A 26,522-nucleotide genomic window follows, 5' to 3' on the forward strand; every position below is an offset into this window, starting at 1 on the left:
CAATTAGATCCTCCTGGCAGTTTTAAAGTGGAGTTTTGCATTTCTTCCCCTTCCCTGCTACTCAGTGGCATCCCAATTTTTAACACTTACATAGCTGAGTAAATGTTTTTCGGCTGTTGAGTTTAATTCAGTCTTCTCCATCTCCTCCTTCCCATTTCCATTTCCCCTTTTCCTTCTCTTCTTCCACAACACAAAAGTCCACATTTAGGCAATGTGCCATGTGCGTGTGCCAAGAGCCCATTGGGTCTGTCTAAACACCTCTAAGGAGTAGAGGTTAAATAACAATATTTCTCCCTTTGTTTGGTTTACTAGAAGGTAGAAAAGAGAATTGTATTTACCTTTGTTGATGTGGTTCTAGTGAGGATGACAAAAGGGAATGGGGGTGGGCGAGGTCTTCTCTCCCCCCTTAAATCCTTTTTGTTCTATTCTTCATAGCATTTATGGCCTTCGAATGTCCTACATATTTCACCTATTTGATTTGATTTTATACATATATATTCCACCAGAATGTGTTCTCCATGAAGACAGAATTTTTATCTGTTTATAGCTGCTGTTATTGGCAGATCTAAATTCAGGTGACGGACCTTCCAGACCAGTATTTCGATGGGATGAATGTGATGGCAGGGCCGGACATTCTCCTTGACATCTACCTCAAAGGTTGTGGATCACCATTCCTTCCTTCCTTCATTCACTCAACCAGGAAGGCAGGCAGTCTTTTAATAATACGCTTTGAGGAAAAAAAGCTGAATGAGAGATATCCAGGTCCGTACTGTCATAAAACTGTAATCCATAACTAGATCAACATTTTGGGGGGAAAAAATGTCTATTTTTTCAGCCTATTCCAACCCTCTGAAGAAGCATTCCTTAGCTTTACTACTTGCTTTATAATTTTTCAGCCAGAGTCTCATGTGAGTTCTTCAAGGAGAAGCCCAGTGCCACGGTGGCCTCTTCAGGCCTGGGCGGTGGGGTTAAGTGTCTTGTCAGAGCAGGTCCCTGATGCTACTCCTGCTTCACGGTCAAAATCATGTGTTCCTTTTAACTTTCAGGGAAACTTTTTTATTGGTGACATGGGGTCAATGAGGCAGGACCAGTATGAGAGAAAGACACAGTAGGGGTGTATATGATGGCAGAAGGAAATGGAAAGACAGTGTCAGACTTGAAATGTGCCTCTTCCTGTTTTTTCTACGGCCCGCTCTCTACTTTTCTCGTAATGGGTCTAGTGGAGAAATGTCAGTAACTTTATAATGTAGGACTTAGCAATGGCATATATGAAAAGAATTGTCTATTGTAAGCTCGGAGTGAATCAACATTGAGATAAGGCTGTTTAAGGGGGAGCAACAATTATGTCCAAAGTGATGCTGGCGATGGTCCCCTCACCTGAGTCGATGTGGCAAACTCTGGGACCCCGAGCTTGAAGAAACACAGAGTAGATGGGAATATACCCAGAGCGAGGGCACTCAAAACTGCTTCACATGAGGAGCCGTTAACAGTACTGGGGATGCTTATTTTAAAGATCAGAAGGACCATAAGCACTGTCTTCAGATGATGGAAGGGCTCTCCGTGTGGAAGAAGCAAGACCACGTTGGGGCTTCAGGTCTTGGAATAAGGTTGCCCGGGTGGAAGGACTGCCTTCACCATCAGCAGTATTCACAGATGGCCACTTGTGGAGCTGCCTGCGAGCCTCACTGCCTCATCCCTTAGGATGAGGGAGAGTCTTGATTTGTATCCAATGAGCTCAGCTGCTTTTTGAAGCCAGCCTAGGCATGGTGAGCACATATGCTGACCATGTATGAGAGAAAATGACAGCTCTAGTTTGGCACCTTCGTCTGTGATCCTGCTCTCCGGGGTTTGCCTCTACTTGGCTTATATTTTTCTGCTTCCTTGAAGACATTTTTTCAAACCAGTCGACCCAACAATTCAAGTTTTAGGAGTCTATATTATAGAAATGAAAATATACAAGTATTTAATAATAAATGCACAGGATCTATCGATCTATCTATCTCTTCATCCATCCATCCAATCAGAATTGTTTGAATTGCTAAAGTGTGGAAACAACCTGAATGATGATTAAAAGAGATGAGTGGAAGGAATGGAGCAAATTCTGGTGTATCCATAGTATGAACTATTATGCAGTTATTATAGACCTATATCAACCATCCTGGAGGGATGACAAGACTATAGCAGTAAGTGAGAAAAACAAGAGAAACAACTGTAGGACGATCTCGTTCTGTAGGAATAAATTATAAAACAATCCCTCACATATGTTCACAAGTATTTGGGTGACTGTGGTAAAAGGGGTGGAAAAATATAGACGAAGTTGTTAACAGCGATAGAGAGCTTGGGGTGGAGACCTGAGGGACAGAAGGGGCAGGAATAGAGACAGAGTGAAGGAAATGAAAGGGGATGGCCCTGTCTGTCTGTCTGTCCGTCTGTCATCTGAGTTCTCTGGTTATGCCTAAACATGTATTAATTTTGAGGACTTTCATGAAAGGAAGGAAGAAAGAGAGAAAACTTATTTCCATTTTTTCTCTGTTGTCCTGTTCTTATAAGACAGTCTTATAAAGACTGTCTCAACCTTTCTATTAAGAATAATCCAGAGGTTTTATCATAAAAAACCCAGTAGTTTTCATCCTTTAAACAAAGGTGATAGTTTAAACAAAATAAATCTGAGGAATGTGTAAAGATAAAATAGTTTGAGTCAAAACTGATTTTCTAGATATTATAAAAGATGAATGATTTAAGAATCTTTTGTATTTTCCTTTGATATTTATTTGCTATATAGGAGGTATCCATTTTCTCTTAGTGTTCCAGAAAATTGTTCATTTTCTTCAATCCAAGGAACGCAGGATTGGGTTAGGAGCACCTAACTCAGTTAAGAAATTTGCTCGTTCTTGGTGGGGAAGGAGAGCGTTGAATGGAGAGGTCTGGGGCGTGTGTGTGTGTGTGAGATTAGTTTTTCTCTGCTGAGACAGCCAGAAAGATACTACCATTTTCCTGTGATTTCAAATTATTTTAAAGAATTATTTTCCATATTAAATTATCCTCATTATATATTTGTATTTGATGCTGGCAATTGTTTCTATGTAAAGAATTTGTCTTCATACAGAATAGCCCCAGACATTGTAGAGCTGGCTGGTGATTTAACCCCTGCTTATCATGAAAAGGAGTTTGGGGGAGAATAGGATGCTGTTTCTTATTCACATTTGGATTTAGGCCAGAGCTGATCCCAAGCAGCCATACTGATGCAAAGGCAAGAAATGAGTGGGTATGTCAGACCTGTAGAAGTAGTAATACTAATCATCATATTCCATTGATTATAAGGTGCTTTTCAAATATGCTAACTGAAATCTGAATGTATTCTTAATATACTTGTGTGCATTTATTAGATTAATACTGAAAGTCAACAGCAGTATTATAATTAAAGGTGTCAGAAACCCTGGAGAATCCCCTTAGCTGGTCATTGAGTTCCAAATATTTGATGCAATTAGACCATTCCAGAATCATGAACTTCAACCAGAATTTCAGTCTGCATAGTGTTTGTTATCTCGATTCAGAGAAGTCAGGAAGTTACAGAAGTGTTTATTTTCAAATGCGACTGCCTCATAAATAGGCAATACTAAAATAATACAAAAAATACACAAGGTACAATCGATGTGTGATTGATTCCATTTTTAAAATCTTGATTTTAATTCAAAGGCACCATCGCTTTGGGAAAACTAGTCATGGGGCAGTGACATTTTTCCACCTCACAGGCTAAAAAACGTGTTACTAGGCCAAAAAATCTGAGTGGTGCTTACGGGCAATTTGTCACAAGGAGGTGGGAAGAATCAGAAGAGAAAATGTTATTTGAAGCTGTGACCCAGAGAGAATGAAGGAATAATGAGGAGCTGTGATGTGGAAAGGTATGCTGATAGACTAGATCGCCTGAATTTTGTTTTGGGTGTCCTGTCAAGAGTTTTGAGCTTCCTTGCTGCTGTTGCTTTGTTTTCATGGGCATAATATCTGATTCTTCCAGAAAATCGACCTCTCCTCTGCCCCCTCCCCCGCCCCCAGGCTAGGCCATAAGGCTTCATTGCTGACTTTCCAGGGTGTGTTTGAGTCCACAATGTTTTGCTGCTTTTCTCATGCCTTTTCTTTATGATGTTTCAGCTCATCCACCATACACCATGTGCTTTAGAGTGAAATTCTACCCACACGAACCCTTGAAGATTAAAGAAGAGCTCACAAGGTATTTTTTGTTTGTTTTATGTTTAAAGTGCACCTTTCACCAGCCAGGGCCTCTGAGTCTTCTAGGTTAGACGTGCCTCCTGTCTAGATCATCTCAACAAAGCGGGCGCTCAGCTCAGCACTCTGGCTTGGAACGTTTCTCTCGCACTTAGTTGTCTTGGGAGTTTTCAAACAGTCGTCATTGGGAGTGTAATTAACTGCACAAAAAAGCAGCAGTTACAAGGAGGAGGTTCTTTCTGAAAACATCTGACAGTGGGGTGCTAAAAATAAATAGAAGATGACTGTCTTTAGGATATGGGCAAATTCATACTGAGTGCAGCCCCTAAGGCCTATCTTTGATCTAAATTTTTCTGGGAGGAAAAAGATCACTTGACAGAACGGACTGTTTGTCATCCTGTGTTTGGCTTGCTGAATGACCAACTGTGGAGACAGCTGCCCCCTCCCTGCAGACTCTTCTCAGCCCAGCTCTCCGAGTTTTCCAGTTTGCGGGCCTCCTCCCTTACTGTCCACATTCAGTCCGCCTGCCGGGGTTTTGCCTCCATGGAAGAGCCTTGGCGGGTGCAGCTGAGTGAGGTCACTGAAAGGTCAGTTCTGTGGATGGAGAAGAACAATTCTTAGCTCTTGACGAGCCTCTGATTTGTTGACTGCAACCATCATTTTAAATAATCATCTCTCAAAGTAACCTACATAGGCACAAAGTAACAGAAGCGAATGCAGTTTGCTGAGCATCGGTTGAGCGGGCATGTGTTGGGTTCTTGGATATTTTGCTTTCTCGTTATCCATGAAAGTCCGCTCAAGCTTGACCACAGTGACCCTGAGGTAGAACCTTGAAAGGGAGGAGATAGTTTCGTTTTTTGTTTATTTGCACACAACCATTTAGTGAAGTTTCCGTTTGGGGTCGAAGGAAAGGAGAAATAGAGAGATTGTGGACATTGTAACTGGTGGTCGGTGTTTTGCAACCTGGCCTGCTTTTTATTTTTAATTTAGGTAAAATTTACCTAACAAATTAATTTCACCATTTTAAAGTGTACAATTCATTGGCCTTAGATACATTCACAGTGCTAAGGAACCATCACCACTCTCCAGTTCTAGAACATTTTCTCATCACCCCCCAAAGAAGCATTGTACCTATTAGGAGTCAGCTGCTCAGTCTCCTCTCCCCTAGCAACCACTAATCTACTTTCTGTCTCTATGGATTTACCTGTTCTAGACATTTCATATAAATGGAAATGTACCATATTTGGCTTGCTTTTGGCTTGAAAAAATCTGTTCATTTATTTTATAAGTTCTTCCTCAGTTCCTACTCTCTGCATGGCCCGGGATGGAGGAGCTGCATGAGGGGACACACACACACACACACACACACACACACTCTCATTTTTGTCTTTCTCTTTGGGTGCCAGAAGTGTAACTAGGAAGATTCTCCAGGGGCCAAAATGGCTCACTTTTTTCACTTGTTTTCTTTATAATCTTGTTTGGAGGTTAAAATTCATGTGTGTCACGATAAAAATTAATAGTGGATCTTTTGTTGTTGAGAAAAGTCTCATTTGGAACTAAAAGTGGACAAAGTTTTAGCTAGTAACCCTAGTTAAATTTATCTCAATTAAATTTGCTAGCACTTGCATATATTTTACTGAATAGCTAATGTATGAATAGTGGAAAATTGTGAACATTTATATCTGCTAAGAAAATTAAGACAATGCTCTGTCCTTGCTCAGAAAGAAATGATATTTTTTTAATACAGAGTCCTTAGCATTCAAAACAAATCTAGAAACTGGAATGCCCCAGATACTTATGGTTTAAACTGTATCTCAAAAGAATTTTTCTTGTTTGACAAATTGTTATTCTTTTGTAAAATTAATCTAAAATTTAAGAAGAATTTAATATATGACAAATTAAGATCACATTCATGACCATGCTTAGGGGTAAAGAAGCATTGAGAAAAAGGGAGATTTAAAAGTGCAAAACAACATAAAGACTCACAAAAAAGGATATTTGAAATTATTTTTCTTCCTTCTTTTATCTCTCCATTTGCATAGTCACCTTGCAATGCTTTAGATTTCTGGGTCTTTTGTGAATGTTATATACAATTGAATGTAATCGAAGTATGTTGGTTTTAACTTTTTAGACAGAACCATCTTTAAATTCAGGCTAGGTAAAAAAGCAATATCATCAATGGAGGCACAGTAATGTAAGCCCCAGATTTTTTTGTGCTTTTGTTGCATAATCCTTTCAAGAAGGTGTGATACTAAAGGACGATGCATTATTATTATTTTTGGTGGCTACTGTATTAAAAAAAAATGAGTATCTGAACCTGAAGCCATTTGTAAGGCTCAGTGGATTATGTTGAATCCACAGTAATCCATGATTATCGCTAGAGATCACTGATATGAGCAAGGACCCAGGCTCCGATGTTGTGAAAGCTGGTTTGCTTTTCTCAGGAAGCTTTTTTCAAACTTGATTTCTGCTTCGTGGGATTAGAACCTAAACCTCTTATTCGTCAGTAAACAGTTATTTGAAACTCTTTTTCTCCTATTAAACTCATCAAAAAAGTGGTAAGGAATGCTTTCTATTCAATGCATACATTTAGCAAGTAGAAAAGAAACTTCATGGCATTTGCCCTAAGAGTTTATATTCTTTTAAAAAAGAAAGATTTGATCATTTCAAGTGTTTATGCAACCTGACAGTCTGAATGGTCTAGGGCCGAGGTCCCCAAAGTGAGGTCCCCAGACCACAGCATCAGCATCACCTGAGAATTTGGCCCTGCCTTTGACCTAGAATGGGGCCCAGCAATCAGTATTTTCATAAGTGGTCCAGGCAATTTTAAAACATGTCAAAATTTGAGGACCATTACTGTAAGTCAATTTAGATTTTCAAAAGTATTGGTTTCTTTTGGCAGATATTGTAGTGTACCCTTAAATGGGTTTAGTATGTTCACAAAGTTGTGCCACCATCACCACAATCTATCCAGGACATTTTTGTCACCCCACTGGATACCCAAGCAGTCATTCCCGACGCTCCAGCCCCTGACAGCCACTAATCTACTTTCTGTCTCAATAGATTTACATATTCTGGACATTTCATACAAATGGGATCATACAGTATGTGCTATTTTGTGACTGGCTTCTTTTCACATAGTGCAATGTTTAAAAGGTTTCTCCGTGTTGTAGCATGAATCAGCACCTCATGCCTTTTATGGCTGAAAAATATTCCATTGTGTAGATACACAGATTTCTTCTATCCTTTCATCAGCCGATGGTCATTTGGGTTTTTCCATGTTTTAGCCACTGTGAACAATGCTGATGTGGACATCTGTGGCACAGTTTTGAGAGGATCCAGATTCTGACTTAATTGGGTCTGGGATGGTGTTGGCATTAACAGCTCCCCCAGTAGTTTCCGTGGGCAGTCGGGGCTGAGAACCTCGCGCTGAGAACCTTAACACTCAATGTGGTCCCTAGCCCAGCATCACTGGGAAGCTCATGAGAAATATGAACCCTTGTGCCCCACCCAGACCTGTGGAATCAGAAGCCACATTTTAACATGGTAGCCCATAATTCGTGTGCTCACTAAAGCGTGAGAGACACTGGTTCAGGGAGCTACTCTGGTTCCTTATCTACCAGGTGTAACATTGTTCCTCTGACTAAATACTCACCCATCTCTGGACAAGAAATTTATTAGAGACGGACTGCCTTTATTTCCTGCACGCAATGCCACACAAAAAGGGACAGAGTGCCACTTGAGGCTGCACCCAGTGCCTAGCAGAGCACACGGCACAAAGCAGGTGTGAGAGGGATTTGTCAAATGGCAACACCAGTGAGCCGCAGAACCCTTCAGCGTGCCCAGCGTGCTTTTAGGGAACCAGTGCCCAGAAGCTGTGAGCTCCACAGCAGCAGCTGTGTGATCTCGGCGTATTAATCACCCTCTCTGATCCTCCTTTTCTTAGTCATTAAAATGGGGTTGTGCATATGGCTGGCTACTCATGGGCTGAGTAAAGATCAGGTTATTTGAGCATTGTAGGTGGTAACTGGGACTGATCAATTGGTGTCCCCTCCCCATCCCAAGAACATTGAGAGAAAAAAGATTGGTCTCTGAGAGTTAAACTTTAACCTCAGAAAGAGTCTGCACACATCTGCAAAGTTGCTTTAGTCAGAAACAATAGACTGGAGTGAAAGAATCAACCGGGCTAAGAAAGGTGAGGAAATCTGAAGAGGGCTTGGTCATCGCGGAGGGATAGAAGGGACAGTAACAGAATGGGCCTGAGCCAGGGGCTGCACCCTGGAATGTCCCTCTCCCCTGGCTAAATTCTGCTCAAGTGTATTTTTTGTTTGGTGCTTTAGTGTTTTTTAAAAAACAGAATTTGTTGCAACATTTAAAAATTCAAAGGATTTTACTTTGTTGATGAAAATTAAGCAAACCTAGGGAAAGGTTAAAAGAGTTTATTATGAGCCAAGGTTTTGGGGCTAGTCCCGGAAGGCAAATCTCAAGGGATTGAGGTAATGCTCCAGGGAGTATCAATTTTGCAGTTTATTTTATACATTAGAATCAAAGGAGAAGATATAAGAAGGGTTTACATGAAATCCATTGGTGGCAGATAAAAGAGACTGGAGAAGGTAAAGCAGGGAAATCTCTAGGCCTGGATAAAAAGTGAAATGGAGAGATACATGTTTCTTTTACCCTGGCAGGTGCAGGATAGGTAACATTAACATACACAGTTTACAGAGGTTTGTTGATAAAAATAATATTAGGACTATGGGGGTTGTCCCACCCTTTACTGGGTCTTTATCTTTGGATGCCTAGAGAAGAGATCGTTCTGACATTTTAAGTGTGGTATTCTAGATGCACAAAAACAAGGGACAGGGCTTACTCAAGGTATAGATTAATCTATGATACAGGCCCTAGGATGAGACCTCCCACCATCACCCATTCAGTTAGGAATTTCTTATGATCAAAACATCCCATGTGGTTACTTTCAGTTATTAAGTTGTCATGCTTGCCAAGGTAGCCCCTTTTTGTCCACAAAGTCTAAATCCAGTTGTCTTTCTGGGAAAGCTCGATGTGTTTGGCCTGATTTTCTCTGCAGAGGCACCGGGCTGGAGCTGTGTGGTGGCTGTTCCCTTTATGGGTGTCCATGCTCTCCATTCTTCTTCCCCTGACCCTGTTGTGCCAGTCCATTTCACTCACTATTAGGTTTGCCTGTCCCTGTAGAGGAGAAGAGAACACTAAATAGATGACAGCTCCATCGGCCATCGGGCCTCATAGCCAAGTCTTCTGAGACTGGTGAATGTGAGTCGGCGATCCTGAGGCCGACTGAGTCCTTTTCCTGACTCTCTGTTTCACACAGAACTTGGGCAGCATGGACCCGAAGTGCGGGTTATGGTGACCGTGGCTGTGGCTGTCATCATGTGAGACTTCCTTCCAGGAGCGGTGGCTAGCCACCCAGCTTTGGAAGCTGCCACTGACACTTCAGATTTTCTGAATTTAGAGGGCCCCTTGGTTTTCTTCTGTTTGTCCTCCAGGGGGCTTGGCATGTCTCTGCTGCTCCTCAGTACTGGGTAGAGCTCTGGTGACACAGGTGGATAAGCTATGAGCAATCCTTCTGCTGCTTCCAGGCTTCTGCCAAAACTTAGAGCAAATTTCTCCTTTTGTATTGCAGGTACCTTTTGTATCTGCAAATTAAAAGAGATATTTTCCACGGTCGACTGCTCTGTTCCTTCTCTGATGCTGCCTACCTGGGTGCCTGTATTGTTCAAGGTAAGTGTGGCCATGGATCCCCTCCCTCGCCCCCTCCACCATTGCATTGGATGGTAGACCTTTGGTTGTTCAGAGCCTCCTACCTCCCCTATCTTTGCCCATCCTGCCTGCTTTCGTGGTTTAAGGCCAGGCAGGGCTGGGGGGTACTCAGCCATAGAGCCCCTGATTACCTTCCTTCCCAAGCCTACGGGGTCCCAAAGGATGCCAGGACTGTGGTGGTCACAGGGGCCTCTGCAAAAACAAAGTGTCCTCAGGGCCCGGTGGTGGAGCTCAGAGTCTCTCTTTCAAAGGGGCCAGAATGCATGACTTTATGAGAAACTCTGGAGGGATGCGGGGTGTTGTGTGCTCTGAGCTCTGACCACCAGCTATGGGGCCTCTTTGGTATACCGAAGGGGGAAACTGTGTCCAGGAAGGGAGATGTCGATTCAAACCTTTGAAAGGAAAGGTCAAACCATTTATGTATGTATATGTAAGTATGGGTATATATACACTGTATCTAATTCTTTGGCTTTTCTGGCCATGTAGCCTGCTGAGGAAAGTGACAGTCTGTTGTAGGACTCAGGTGTTCTGTTCCCCTGGGCCAGTTGGGAGGCAGATGGCAGCAGGGGATGTTTGGAAGGACCCAGCCCTCTGTGGCATGAATGCTAATGACATGTTTATGAGAGAGGAGGGGAGGGGCTGCAGGAGAAGGACCGGGAGAGAGATTACCAATGAGCACGGCACCTTTATAAAGGGTCTGGAATAATGAAGGGGCCTATGATAGGTCCTAAATGGATCACGACAATTGTCTGCCAATCCCGATTCCAGGCTTTATTCAAAGCTTGAAAGAACTACCCATCGTTCTCCTGGGGGCGTGATAAGCAGACCTGTCCCCACGAGATGCTCTGTGCTGTGAAATAGTTCCTCGGCCCCTGTTTCCAGGTAATGCTCTCTGAGAAGTCTGAAGAGTGTGCCTGTGTTGCTTTTGCCCTCCCACTGGGAGCAACCTGGTACTGTGTAGCAGCTTTGGGCAGAAGTGTTAAAACCCTTAGAAACATTTAAGTTTAAAGTCAGACCTACAGTGATACTGTGGTGGGAAATAGTCCTTCCCTATTCCCTGAGGTGGAGTATGTGCTTTCGAAAGCAGCCTCTCTTACATCAGAGCTAAGAGGGGGGAAAACCCCATGGTTCCCCACTTCCCCTGTGAAGATGGCAAATTCCTAGTCAGGGTGTACTGTCTCCCGTAAGGGAAAAGTGGACACAAATCCAAGCAGCAGACCTGCGTGTGAAGATTTCAGAAAGCATTTAGGCGTTAGTGAATAATGGTCAATTCTCCAAGGGCAAGCTCAATATGGATCTGTAATGGGAAACTCTCCATCCTGTTTTATGTTAAAATAAACCCACAGAGCTTTCGTCTAGATGATCAGGCCCGATTTTATCCCTCATCACTCTTTTCATTGACCACACACCGATGCTGTGGAGAAAAGTAGAGTTGCAAATGGGCTGCAGACCTGGAAAGGACCTTTCAGCTCAAAAATGCAGCCGTGTCCATGGGCCATGTGGGGCAAATCCAGTAAAAGCTATTCATAAAGTTGTCTGATGCTCAAGGCGATACTTCAGCAGCTCCAGAGATCATTACAAATGCAGATAAAGATCTGCTTTCTCTGAACTGCTTAAGCTTAGAGAGAGTGTCAGGGAATGTGGAGCAATGATTAGAAAGCAGGAGGCCCTGTGACTTATCGTTGGTTTCCTGTTTGCTAACACTCTTTGAAGGAGGAGCATGTTTTAAGCTTCTGCATATTCTGAGTGCATAAAAACCAGGAAGCAATGCAGAGTTTTGCCACCTGTACATACTGAATGCAATTAGCATATCCAATGCATGCCATGCATTTTCTTTCATAAATGCAAATTGCAAGACAAACACACAGCCACACAACCCTAAGAATCTATTTCAATCCTTTTTTTTTTGGTAAAATTATCTTTCCTGTTCTTTCTGCAAAACAGCAACACGGAGAGATTATTGTTCTTATCTCCTCTGCCCGGGTGTGTTCAACTCCTGTGGGCCAATAGCTCCCAGATATTCAGAATTCAGTTTAGATAAGCCTTCCTGGATGGCTAAAGTAGCCTTCCTCCTGCACATCACTCTTTCTCACACCCATCTTGTTGTCTTTTAAACACTTACATCTGAAAGGATTTTCCTGAGTTGTTTTTGGACTTATTATGCTTACTCCACCCTCCCACCCAGCCTTGCTTTTCCCAGTGTAGAATCTAAATCCCCTGTAAGTGGGCCGCTGGGTGCCTTTTTCACTGCAGAACCTCAGTATCTGGCACACAGTAAGTTCTCCACTACATATGTTAAGTGAACCAGGGCACTTGCCTAAACGGTACCAACATCAGCTTTATTTTTCTTCTTGGGAAAGAGTGGTTGGTTCACTACCTCATTCGTTTATTTGTTCATGTGTTCCCCAAACATTTATTGAACAGCTGCTAGGTGGCAGGCACTGCAGCACAGATTCCCAGAGGATGGGAAGTGGGTATGTGTGGGGCGGCAGCGGGAGAGAGACAGGTAAATAAGCAGCTGTGATGATGTGTTAATGGCTAAATAGCGAGACACACACCTCCCTGCTCTGACCTCAAGAGGACCCCTGGCCAAGCAAGGACAGGCAGAGAAGGCCCTGGAGGTGGCCCTGGAGCTGTAACATCCTGTATCTCAAGTTCGTTTGCAATCTCTGCACCGGGGGAAACGCCTCTGCCAGGCTCGCCCTTTCTACCTACCGTCACCGGACCGTGCTCCCCCTTTGGCTCCAGCACATTGGGTTTTCTGACAGTTAAATTCTCTTAGAAATGTGCTAGGACCTGTTTCAACACACAGGCCATCCACCGTCCTGTGTCATTTGTCACAGCTTGACTCTCAACGTCATACATAACCACAAGTAGCTTAGCCAACTCCTCTTGGTATGGAGAACAAAATTTGAATAGTTAGAAATCCTTAATCATTTATAAACTGCCTTTCCTTCAAGTGCGGTCAGAATTAAAGATAAGCTTTAAGGGACAAGAAAACAGGACCTGGGCTGGCATCTACCTCATCAGTGGCCCTGTCTGGGCTCCATGGCATTTCTTCTCTTAGTTTTCTGGTGTGTTCCAGGCTACTTATATGCAGTGTTGAGCAGTACAGGTCCATTGAGCTCACTAGTTTTCCTGTAAAGGCAAGTGGCCCCCACAAACGGTGCCCTCCCCCAACAACCACTATGCAACCTGACATTTGCACTGAAGATGACCCAGTTCCACACCAGCAGTTCATTCCTTATGGAAAATGGAGGCGTCAGTTATACCATCTCCTAAATTTTAGGCCCCGAGCCAGCTTACGGGGGCATATGTATGCGTTTCTGTGTATGGGTGAGTGTCTTATGTGTATTTCTCTTGAAACTTAGGTTGAGTTAATCATCATTTTATGCCCATTCTCACCGTTGCTCCCTCTGAGCTCATCTATGGATTGATTGATTGATTTTCCCTTTTTCATTCTCCATTTTCATCCCTAAAGGCAACTGAGTTCACATAGATCTTTGACTTTGCACACATCCTTATGAAATGATTAATTTTGTGTGCATATACTTCTAAGTTTCGTAAATTAAACAGGGGCATAGAACTCATTTTATTCCTTCCTTATGCTGAGAACACTGTTTTGGGGGTTGATTCATGGTGCTGAGTATATATTTAATTTGTTGTTTGTAACTGCTACAGAGTATCCAGAAGGCACATTGCTCATATTTTATTTATTACCCCCACGGACAATGAACACCCAAGTTGTCTCCATATCCTTTTTTGTACCCAGAGTTTTTCTAGAACATATGCCCAGCTTGTTCTCTAGAAGAACTATATGCATCGAGAGTCCTCCGAAAGTGTACAAATATTTCCATTTCCTTAATCTCTGCCAACAAATAGAATCATCTGACTTTCTAAAGTTTTTGCCAGTCTTATCGGTGTAAAATATCTAGTTTCGGTTTGCAGAGCTCTGATTACTGATGAGTTTGAGTGTCTCTTCATATTCTAGCCCTTCGGGTTTCCCCGTCTGTGAACTCCTGCCCATTTTCTTATTGATTTATACGGATTTGTTCTTTATTCTAGATATTAGTCCTTGTCAGTTTTAGATTTTGCAAGTATATCCTTTCAACTTGTCTATTATTTTGACCGTGATGTCCTTTAATAAACGGAAATATTTAAATTCCGATATGATCAAATTAGTGAATCCTCTCCCCCCTGATGATTGATATTTGAAAGTTCTTCCTCAGGTTGTTTTAAGAACTCTGTAATTTAAATTCTATAAAGAAGCTTTAAAGAGCTTTGCTTTCCTCCCAGTTTTGTCCTTTTACAGTCATTAGATGATTCAACAATGAAGGGACAGTAGATTCAAATTACAGAGTTGGATGTGATTTTACAGATGTGCTCAAGGCATATTGATTTTTTAATCTATTTCAAAGTCATGTTGGGGATCAAAGTCTTTTAATACAATTTTCCTACATCTTCGATTACTCTCCTGGGCCATTTCTGCCTTAGATACTTGCCCCTTCTGGCTCCTTGTCCTTATCAAGCTCATAGAATCACTAGACTGTATGCCCACTGCCAGAGTATCACCTTTCTGCTCCAGACTGTGGTCCATGCACGTCACAGATCCATCCTCTCCTAGACCCTCTGGGTGCTCAGAGATGTGCAGGCATTCATTTTTTTATTTTTTTATAAGACTCTTTGGAGGTGCCCTGTATTAGCATCCAGCAAAAACCTTAATCTGATATGCTCGTCTATACTTTGATACACAATTTAATTTGAAGAGCAATCCATTTATTTCTAAGTGCGAACCTCTTAGGTGCCTTCATGGTGTGATTTTTTATTGAATGAGCCAAACCTACACAAATCTCAGGGAACTCCTAGACTCAGAGAAAATTAACCGTGAAAGTACCTTGAGGGAACTCCAGTGGTTTCTAACTGGAGGTGGTGTCCCCCCCTCCTATTCTGAGGAGCATTTGGAAATAATTGGGAGGGGGGGTGCATTTTTGGTCATGACAATGACAGAGTATGCCACTAGCACTTAGTACCTGAAGGTTAGTGGTGCTAAATATCCTACCATGCCTTGGAAGGTTTGAAACAATAAAGAATTGTTCAGCCACAGTAGTGTCCTATTATAAGCAAACAGTGACGATAGTGCCCCATTAAGGAACAGTGATTTAAATCACTTCATTGTATAGGTGATGAAAATAAGACCCAGAGAGACCAGCAAATGTCCAAAGCTCACATAGCTAGATCCGAACTAGAATATAAGCTTCTAGACACTCAGGCTGTGGTCTCCCATGGATACAAATACATTCTGTTGGGTGAGCTTATTCCCAGTTCTTTTGGGTGGCAGAGCTATTCCACGTGCACCCTGTTCTTCTTGTTTTTAATTTCTCTCTCTCGTTCTCTTTTTTTTACTGCTTACAGCTGAGCTCGGTGATTACGATCCTGATGAGCATCCTGAGAATTACATCAGTGAGTTTGAGATTTTCCCCAAGCAATCACAGAAGCTGGAAAGAAAAATAGCAGAAATCCATAAAAATGAACTCAGGTAACAGGGGTAGACATTTGTAAGAATGGTGGAGGTGCCAGCCTATTCTTACTGCAGAGAATGTGGAAACCATGTGGTGAAGTCAGGATATTTGTACTGTACAGGCAGACTGTTTCACATGGCAGAGCAGTATTTCTGGGCACTGTCAAAGTCCTCTGTTAATAACAATCTCAAGTGCGAGATCCCCTGGGTGGCTGGTTATGAACCATCAGCAGTTATTAGAGCCATATATTTTCTTGTGGGTTTTAACCATCTTTTGAGTTTCTGAAAGGGAAGCCTAGGGTAAGTAATTCTTCCTATTTTGAAGTTTGCGTTCCCTCTTTCCCTCCTGTAGCTGTCACTGGAAGCTTCGACTCCAAGTAGAATAGATTCCCTCGACAAGGTTTCTTTTGCTGAGCTGTTTTCAGAGTGACAGATTCAGTGCCTGCTCCTCATTTCCTTGTCTGTGATGCTCCAGGATGATTGCTGACTATAGAGTAGTAGTGTTAGGAGTACTGAAATCGAATGTAGCTTTCCGTGTCCCACAGACACTGTTCTAATTACTCCTGCATGTGGACTCATTTAATCTTCACAACAACCTAGGAGATAGATGCCATGGTTATTCCCATTTTACAGATGAGGGAGCTGAGGCGCAGAGAGATTAAGCATCCTGCTCAAGAGCACCCAGCTAGCAAGTGGTAGATGCAGGATTCGGATTCAGGCAGCCTGGCTCCAGAGTCTTCGCTCTTAAGTGTTGTGTGATCCTTCCACTCTGCATAGGCAACCAGGAATGAGATGAAGCATGCATAGGCATCACTGGCAATTTGAAATTCAGGTAACTTAGGTCTTCTAGTTTGTAACTAGAATTTAGATCTGTGCAAATCACAGAAGAATTCGTTTTGATAATAGCAAGCATGGGCTGTGCTGTGACAAATATTGATGAAGAACTGCAAGAGCTGAGATACTTCTATCTTCTGGGCCTCTGGGAATTATAAAGAAATCAGTGACACTGGATGATGACTTCTGGCACAAATTCCTGTCCCCTTGTGAGGGAGTGCCAGAGCTCCCTACTTTATGCAGGCGCTCCCCCTCCTGGTGAGTCTGAGAAGACTACTCATGTGGGTATTGAAGGTGGCAGCACATTTCAGCTTGGAAAACATCACCTTTGCTCTTATGGATAAAAATGGTTAGATGTCAAAAAATTATATTAATTGCAGTAAGCAGCATACTATCTCTAGGGTAATTTTAGAGCACTGTCTTCTGATGAGAAGCTTTGCTGAAAATATGACACTTGGACTACTCTTTTTACATTTCGGGGACAGCATGGTTAAAGTTCCACCATCCAGTTGAGGGGTAAGAGGACCAGCAGTGTCTGAGAAGCACAGGGCGAGACCTTTTGGACAAAGAAGTCACATCCACTGTGAATAGTAGGAGATGGGAATTGAAATCCGTGACCGGATTTTGCAGGGCATCAAATGCTTGGAACATACGGTAGTAGTGAACATTTACTGAGCACTCACCGGATGCCAAAACACTGTGTTAAGATCCTTACGTGCATTACCCTGTCAGCCCTCCCGAATTCTACAAGGTAGGTGCTGCTGTTGTTTCCAGACTGAGGAGGAAGAAAGCATAACCAGGAGTGGCTAAAGGACTTGCCTTGTTAGTAGGGGAGTCAGGACACTAATTTCTTGCTCTTATCTGAAACTCAACACCCATGCTCTAACTGTGCTGAGCAGCCGTAAGTCTCGTTGATGTTCCACAGCTATCACCACGGCAGTGGCATCAGAAGGTGGAGACTGCAGGCAAGAGGACCAGTTAGTTATTTTTGCTGTCCAGACGAGATGCCGCAAACTTGAAAAAGAATAGGAGGAGAGAACATTGAAAGAAGAAGTCTCAAGAGACATTACAACAAGGCAGTGACCCATGACTTCATGACTAAATGAATGAATCAAGGAAGATTTCAGATTGTTTTTTATAATCGGAAAGCCGTAGATTGGCTCTTGTGCCAGTACCTGAATTTGTCGATAACCTTGTAAGTGGTTATCACGCACCTAGGGAACAGAGTGGATCATCAATCAGCCGTGGTTTATAGATCTCGGAAGTAAGTGCTTTGGCTAGATCAAAGCTGCCGTTCTGTGTTACTACACATTTGTAACACCCAAAAGCCCCTGTAAAGAAGTCAAACTTGTATGTCCAAAAGATAAAACAGCCAGAAATCACGTGGCATTCTCCTCAAGTAGTTGTACATTTCCTCTTGCACTGATGCAGCAGAGAGAGATTTTAGGTTTGGATGGGCATTGAGAAGAACGGAATGAGCTGATCATATGGAGGGGGGGAGGGGCTTTCTAGATCTGGTTGGAAACCTGCTGCAGAGACTGAGGTTACTCTCGGAGCTCAGCGAGCACATCTCACACAGGCTGTGAAAGTGTCGCTGTCTTTGTGTGGGAACTGGACCTTTGGATGGATCGCTCTGCTGACCTGACAGTGTCAGGAAAGAGTTGTAAATGGGAGAGATTGTCACGAGGCTGCATCAAGGTGTCGCCATCTTATTCTCCAAGGTTGTCACAGCACCCAGGACAACAAAGGGATGATGTATGATCATTGATCTGTTGTTATGGAAACTTCCTGAGAGGATTCCAGTTGCTCTCTGTTGGGGTGTGAGGGGCCCCCAAATAGCCTCCTGCTTCCTGTCTGGTTTCCGAACCAGCTGAGAAAGAAAACAAAAGAGATGGTCATAGAGGCACTTAGATGTGAGCAGAAATAATGATGATGATTTGCAGTGGGATAAGCATTTTTACCTGTGGGATTTTACAACCTTCTCCAGCCTCTTTACTTGATCAGAATCATTCTTCTGTGCTTTCTGAGGAAGGGATGGAAGCTTAAATTCTTGGGAGAAAATCAAGGAGGAAGAAGAACCTCCACCCCTCCTTGGGAGGCTACATACTGCTTGAAGGTAGAACTAAGATGGCTTGATAGACAGGCATGAATTAGAGAATTCTTTAGGGGAAAGGAGAGAGGGGAGAGCAGGAGAGGAGGGGAGGAGAAGAGTGGAAGTTTGAGGTGCTTAAAAGAGAAGCTTAGCGAGGCCTTTGCACATAGGTCATGAAAATGTTGATCTTGTGTGAGAATTGGACGTAATTGGAAGATTAATATTCTAGTAAGAGTTTTCATGAACTCCGTGCTTAGACTCCTTTTATTTGCGAGTGAAGATTGAAATTCATGGCTGGGTCAACTTTGCTTCCTTAAATGTGCCACATCTTTCTTTGAACAGGAGGATAGGGTAGGAAGAAGTGACAGTTTTGCAAATACAGTAACATTGCTAATTAATTATCGCTATATCAGTCAAGAAAAGTTAGATTTTGCTGAGAAAACAATCCTCAAAGCTCAATGGCCTAGAACAAGGAAGGCTTATTTCTTACTTTGCTCTGTGTCCACCAGAGGTCAACTAGAGGACTCTGCTCATTATTGTCACTCAGGGCAGTCCCAAGCTTGAATTTCCCAGTTGTGGAGCCAAAGGGAAAAGAAAGATCTGGAAGGTCTTGCTTCAGCTTGGGAGTGGTACATGTCACTTCCGCTTAATCACTGTTGCCATAACTAGCCACACAGTCCTGCCCAAGAACTAGGCATTTAAAAACCTTCCCAATATTATTCACTTACAGTTTTTTTAAAAATAGACTATTTTTTAGAGCAGTTTTAGATTCATAGCAAAATTGAGTGGAAGGCACAGAGATTTCTCTTGTAGCCTCTGTGTAACCTCCCGCATTGTCAATGTCCCTTACCAGAGTGGTCTATTTGTTACAATTGATGAACCTGCATTGACATATCATCGTCGCCACCCACAGTCCATAGTTTACTTCAGGGTTCACTCTTGGTGGTGTACATTCTATGGTTTTAGATAATGACATGCACCCGCCAATGTTGCATAATATAGAATGCTCCCACTGCCCTAAAACTCTTCTGTGTTCATCCCTCCCTTCCCCTGAACCCCTGGCAACCACTTATCTTTTCATTGTCTCCATAGTTTTGTCTTTTCCAGAATGTCATAGTGTTGGGTCCACACAGTATGTAATCTTTTCAGTTTGGCTTCTTTCACTTAGCGATATGCATTTAAGGTTCCTCCATGCCTTTTCATTGATAGCTCATTTTATGGCTGAATAATCTGTTGTTTGGACATACCACAGTTGATTTATCCATTCATCTATTGAAGGACATCTTGGTTGATTCCAGGTTTTGGCAACTATGAATGAAGCTGCTGTCGACATCCATGTGCAGGCTTTTGTGTGGACATAACTTTTCAGCTCTTTTTGGTGAATACCAAAGAGAGCAATTGCTGGATTTTATCTTGTAAGAAACTATTGAACTGTCTTCTAAAGTGGACGTACCATTTTGCATTCTTTCTAGCAATGAAGGAGAGTTCCCATAGCTTCACATCTTTTTCATTATTTGGTGTTTTCAGTGTTTTGCATTTTGGCCATTCTAATAGGTGTCTAGCTAATAGTTTAGAAAGATTTTCTAGAGGCATATTTGGGCCTCTTAATATACTGTGAATTAGAGGACGTGGAGATGTATGATTCACAATATTGGATAAATGTCAGTGCTAAAACCCACTGAGGGTGAATGCTTCTAGATCAGGAGTAGTTAATAAGGTTTTGTTTTTTTTTTAACTTTGTTTTTTGTTTTTATGTGTGTGTGTGGGGCGGGGGGCTTTCTGGGCTGTATGATCTCTATTACAGCTGCTCAGTTCTGTTTTTGTAGAGCAAAAGAAGACACACACAATACATACATGAGTGAGGTATTATTCAATAAAACTTTGTTGACAGAACAGATAGTGAGCCAGATTTTACCCATGGGTTCTAGCTTGGTGACTTCTGCCCTAGAGATGTGACAGAGCAGGTCTAGAATCAGTTTCTGCTTCATTATTCTACCTCTATAAATAATTTTAAGACAACAAGAGCCATATTTGTTTTTAAAACCATGTGTAAGAAAGAATCTCACGTAACTTACAGATTTCATTTGAGTTTGGTATGCAGAGATGAGGTCCTAGCACTAGGACTGCTTTAGAAATAAGCCATTCTTCCTTCTAGAGCCCTCTGGTGGCTGGAGGAAGCCATTGCCACATTCCCCGGGGACATGACAGTTCTGTTCTTTTTGACACTTCTTGGTTTCTGCTTTCCACAGCTTTGATCATGGCTATTTGGGTTAAGACGGAGTACCCGTTTCATTAGTCCTGAGACTGTTCAGAGGAGTCGAAGATCAAAAATAAGATTGATTTCACCATCAGAAACCCTGATATGTTTTTCCGAAGGTTTACCAAAAGTTTCTGTTCACCTAGTCCTCTCATCACCAGTTCCTCAATTTCTTACTAGAGGCAAAGATATTTGAATTAGCTTCAGTCACAGATCTTCATCTTTTAAATATTCAAAAAGCTCAATTGGGGTAAGGTGGTTTCGATGAAGTACAGTAGTTCCCCCTTATCTGTGGTTTTGCTTTCCAGGGTAACCTGCGGTCAACTGTGGTCCAGAAATAAATTCCAGAAATTCCAGAAGTAAACAATTCATAATTTTAAGTTGTGAGCTTTTCCAAGTAGCATGATGAAATCTTGCACCATCCTGCTCCATCCCCTGGGATGCGAATCATCCCTTTACCAGTGCATCATCTTACATCATCACAAGAAGAAGGCTGAGTACAGTACAACGAGATATTTTGAGAAACCATATTCACTTAGTTTTTATTACAGTATATTATTCTGTAATATACTGAGATTAGTTACTGTTAATCTCTTCCAGTGCATAATTTATAAATTAAACTTATAGGTATGTATGTATGGATAGAAAAAACTATTATTCTGTAATATACTGAGATTAGTTACTGTTAATCTCTTCCAGTGCATAATTTATAAATTAAACTTATAGGTATGTATGTATGGATAGGAAAAACTATGTATGGGGTTCGGTACTGCGCAGAGTTTCAGGCATCCATTGGGGGTCTTGGAATGAATCTCTCACAGATAAGAGAGGACTACTGTATATTTCTTGCTCTTAAAGAGAAGAAAAGTCATCCAATTAGCCACCACTACAATGATCTAATACAGTGAGTTTTCTACTGGAAGCAATAATGACACTGAGTGTATTTTAAACAGTCATTATTTCTCTTTATTGCTCAAAACTCACATTCTCTGTAAATCACATGCTGTGGCTTCCGGGCAAGGATTTATAGTTTCAAAAATGTCTAGCTTTCCAGAAGGAAGTGCCCTGCTATGATAAATATCCTCTATCTATGATAGCTCACAAGGGCCTCTTTAGGAAATGTTTTTGTGCAGTTTTGAGAAGAGTGTTTATTGTGTAAAAGGAGAGGGGAAATGTCAGATTAGTTTATAGCTCTAATTTTTCTTAAACTGTGCTATCCCTCCGTTGTCTCTAGTCTCCCTTCCCATATCCTTTCCTCTCCCAATAAGTCTCTCATTCCAAAACTCTAGAATCTCCCCGGTAGGTTATGAAACCCATTTCCATTCTGTCGTTACTTGGTATAATGCCCTTATTAGGAAGGAGAAACAGAATAATTTGGCATCAAATACTTCTGTAAAAACTAAACCCTTGCATTATGTGGCCTAGAGTCAGGGACATTTCTAGGGAGGGTTGGACCAGGGGCAAATGTTGTGTACACTTAAGCCATCAATATTTTTTTATACATATGAAATTTGGCTAAAGCAACTTGAAGGGAGAAAGAGATATTGCTTAAAGTACAACATGGTTATGAAGAAAGAGAGGGGGGGAAGTATCAAAAGCTGGAATCAGCCATTTCTAAATACATCTTTAATCATCCCTTAAATGTGATTCTAAATTATGCATAGACTTTTTGAACTTTTGATGAGACTAAAACAGTGTATTTATCTACTCATCCATCTGCACGCCCACCCATGATTCATCCAGACATCCATGCATCTTTCTGTCCATCTATCCATCCCTCCCTCTACATACCCATCCTAGATTCATCCTTGCACCCATGCATCTGTTCATCCATCCATTCATCCATACTCTCATCCATGATTCATCTATATATCCATTTATCTTTTCGTGCAACAAATACATATTGAAGGGTAACTGTATGTTAGGAATTGCAGATGTGTTGGATGCTCTGGCCCAGTGATCTTCGACTGCTTCACCACCAAGCCAAGATTCCCTTCATCATCTATACTCCCCCATGACCTCATAATTTGAAAGGTTTCATCTAAAAATAGTAGGAAGCAACAATTAATCTGTTTCCTAATTTTATTAGTCAGACAGAGCTACAACTACAATCCAGAGCCTTTGAATATCAAGAGGTAACTAGACAAAAACAAAGAAACTTAACACCCTCTTATTAAAGTTAAGGGACTTTTAGAGTTCAAAGCAGGGGTTATAAAATGATAGTCCTTGAACTACACTCTGACCCAGATGTATGTTCTTTGGGCTAGACAATAGTTTCAAAAATGGAACCAGTTGCCTTAAGTTCCAGTTTTACTTACAATTGGTGGATTTGGTAAAACTAGGCCCTGACCACTACATGGTGGCACTCAGCTAGAGCTGAGCAGCAGTGCCCTTCAAAAGAATTGTTTGCTCCTTGAATCACCATCGTCCCTGCTCTGCCAATTCACCTTCTGCCTCCACTGGTATTGAGTTCGCTACCACCTTCTTTTACCAATAGGGGAGGAGAGATCTAAGAGATTAACTTTTCAAGGCTACATGATTATGAAGTAATAGACCTTGAGATGAAACCCGAGTTTCCTTATACAGTGCTCTGATGTCTTTCTAAGTTGCTGCTTTCCTGTGAGTCTCGTCCTTGTCTGGTCCCAGGGCATCACCACCCTCTGCCTCACAGCTTGGCAGTTTTCCAGATTCGTGGTGCTCCAATACTCTGCATAGAGATAGTCCCTAATGGTCCCCAAGGAGTTTGCAAGAGATAATGTTCCGCTCTAAGTAAAGAATTAGAAATGACAGACTGGGGACTCTCACTTCCGTTAGGATGTAGAAAAGCATGAGACATTGATTTCCCCCCCAACACTGAGATAATGTTAACAAGCTGTGTAAACTATAAAATCGTATTCCTGAAACTTATATAAGAGCTGAGGATATAAAGAAACCTAAACGTACTAAAATCCAGACTGGCCTTCCTAGAAAAGTGGTGACCTGCAATCACTCACTTTTGGAGATATGGTGGGAGGAGGAGGAATATCCCATAGGTGAGGTACAAGGGGAGCTAGTGAAATCTTTAACAAGCTTTTTAGTGGCCTTGTGTAGGCCGACTTGACTGATTGTGGCTGAAGTATTTTAGGTCCCAGAGTGAGTTGCACTTTCCCACCACCATTTGGCCTCACGCCTTGACTGAGTGGAGAAGGGCAGGATGCTAAAGTTGGACAGGGCAGGAGAGCTAAGTGAAATTGCTCTGAGGCACTCCAGGCCTTCAGCCAGGGCTGGGCAGCTCTTGCCAAAGGCGGGGAAGGAACTGCAGAAAAGAAAGATCTTCTGAAGTGCAGAGAACCAGAGGTGGGGCTGAAGAGCAAAGGAGATGCCCTGCAGCTCAAAAAGTCCACAGGTGGGAAAGCTTAGAGAGCCCTCCACAGTCTCCTGGCTGCTAAGATCCTAAGCCCTGCCTGAGGGCAAGTCCAGAGAGCACTCACACATTTACAGCCAGTGGTGAGCAGAATCTAACTAAAGTTGCAACTAAATTGCAGCAAGAACTACCCTCAAGTTGAGAATGTGACTTTGCAGAAGACCATTATGTTGGTCTTCCTCCCATGAGTTTAATTCTGGAGCTCATAGACACAAATGGATCATGGGGAGCCAGACTCACCCCTTTCCTGGCCATCTGTGCTCCAAGCAGTCCAGGTCGTTGCTGGCAAGATCCACACCTCATTCCACAATTAATGTCCATTAATAATTTGTATTCATTCTTGGGATGCCGTACGTTTTTGTTCTAAATGTAATAGTATGCTAGAGGCAGATTAATAAGAGAGAGTGCTGCTCTTTGACAAAATGTATTCAAGATGGGCAGAAAAGAAATATATAGCTAAATACATAATTACTTGACTTCACCTAATTTGTTACAAAAGCATATCTTTAGAGAATTGCTAGCTCTTAAAAAAGAATTCAACTAATCACTGTTTTTTTTTTTTTTTTAACGTCAGAATGTCTCATTAGAGACACTATTAACCTTAGCAGAACAGTTCCTGATACAAGATTTAAAGGCTGAAAAATCATTATTTTTCATTACCCAATGGAGTTTTTGCCAGAAACAAATGTCCAGTGGGAGACTCAAGGGAATGAAAAAGAAAAGAAAAAAGCATTTCTATTTGATTGATCTTAGTGTCTTCCTGAAAACTGATCATAAAAATGGTTTCTTCTTCAGCAAGTGAGTGGGATGCGGGAGTTCCTAGTGCTGTTGGGGCTCTACCTTTTCATCACTGGTTTTGAACCCTTTTCCTTCTCTGAACATTTGCGGTTAGCCTCTCTCTGTGTATGATTTTTTAGATTAAATGTTTTAAATGCCTCATCATTGGAGATCTGCAGTCAAACCCAAAGCAAACAGTTGCAATTTGGGTACTTTGATTTTGAAGAGGGGCCTTCACTTCGATATAAATATCTTGATGTGCTTCTTGACATTTCACCCAATGTCACTTTTCTGATGTCAGCCACATATAGGACTAGCAAGGGAACAAATGCTACTCTGCGTGAAGAGAGAATATACTATGCCAGGCTCTAGTCTAATGGCTGTATATCTGTTACCTGCTTATTCCTTATACTAAATCTTGGAGGTACGTGCTGTTTTTATCTTTATTTCATAGAATCAAAGAGACAGCTTCACTTGTTCTCTATGCCTATGTTCGGTTCCTAGATCAGAGTTCAGTGAACTATTTCTGTACTGGGCTTTGTAGTAGGCATTTTAGGTTTTGCAGGAATTACAGTCTCTCTTGCTGCTGCTACTCAGTTTTGCCATTGTAGCACGAAAGCATCCACAGACAGTATGCATACAAACGCGTGTGGCTGTGTGCCAATAAAACTTTGTTGACATTGAAATTTGAATGTCATATAGTTTTCATGGGCTATGAAATATTATTCTTCATTTGTTTCAAACCACTGAAAAATGAAAAAAACTATTCTTAGCTTAATAGCTGTACAAAATGTGGTGGTGGTCAGGATTTAGCCTGCAGGCTTTAGTTAGGTGTCTCTAACTTAGATTAAATCTGAGACCTCATGGCTATCTCATCAGGTCTCAGTATTAGTCACCTAGAATGGATTGCCTTGTCGTTGATAAGATGCAATGTTTAGAATGTGAGAGAGGCTTTTTGTAAGAACTGGTATTGAAGTGTTCTGCCATGGGATCTAGGGGAGCAGGCAGATGGCTCCTGGCCCATGTCCTGTTAGTAAGAGTTGGCGATGCAGGCACTGAGAAGCCCTCGGGAACAAGGCAAACCTGGATTTGCACCTTGTTCCTCCACTTACGAGCAGAGGAACCTTGAGCAAGTTACTTTTCCTCTTTGAGTGTCAGAATCCTCATCTGCAAAATGAGGGTAAGAATTCCTCCTTTATGAATATTAAGTGAAAAAAGTTTTATTGTTTGGCAATGTAAACAATTACATATCGCTTGGAAGAGTAAGGTTTAGTAAAAGACAGCTCTGTATGTATATTTATTACATTCTTGGTCAATTTTGTTCAGTGATGCTTTTAGATTGCATAATATTTCATTCAATAATTTTTTTATTAAAGGCAAGAATTATTTCTTTTAATCATTGCAAAGTATATAATGCATAAAAGACTGTATAAAAGAATAGAATATATGTATAATTTAAAGAATAGTTGAAAAAACACCCATCCAGTTCTGCTTATGAATTCGAATATCACCAGATGCTCTGAAGTGTTCTCTGTCCCCTCCCAGATCACCTCCCTCCCTTCTCTACACTATTATGGATTTCGGGTTATTCATTTTCTTCTTTTGCTTTTATAATTGTGCTTCC

General features: G+C 41.8%; 1 protein-coding gene across 7 annotated transcripts in view; it reads left to right on the top strand.

Annotated features, from left to right (window-relative positions):
* The window catches only part of FRMD3 (FERM domain containing 3), a 274,804-nt gene that overhangs the window by 177,411 nt on the left and 70,871 nt on the right, over nt 1–26,522 (top strand). For 6 of the 7 annotated variants that reach the window (XM_036218191.1, XM_036218188.1, XM_036218185.1 and 3 more), the window contains exons 4-6: nt 4,150–4,228; nt 9,881–9,978; nt 15,430–15,553. In XM_036218191.1, the coding sequence (XP_036074084.1) occupies nt 4,150–4,228; nt 9,881–9,978; nt 15,430–15,553 (301 nt within the window). Of the gene's footprint in view, nt 1–3,752; nt 3,903–4,149; nt 4,229–9,880; nt 9,979–15,429; nt 15,554–26,522 lie in introns of those variants that run through there. The other variant, XM_036218189.1, reaches the window with a different exon arrangement.

Source organism: Rousettus aegyptiacus, unplaced genomic scaffold, assembly GCF_014176215.1.
Source record: "Rousettus aegyptiacus isolate mRouAeg1 unplaced genomic scaffold, mRouAeg1.p scaffold_m13_p_3, whole genome shotgun sequence".
Classification (NCBI taxonomy): domain Eukaryota; kingdom Metazoa; phylum Chordata; class Mammalia; order Chiroptera; family Pteropodidae; genus Rousettus; species Rousettus aegyptiacus.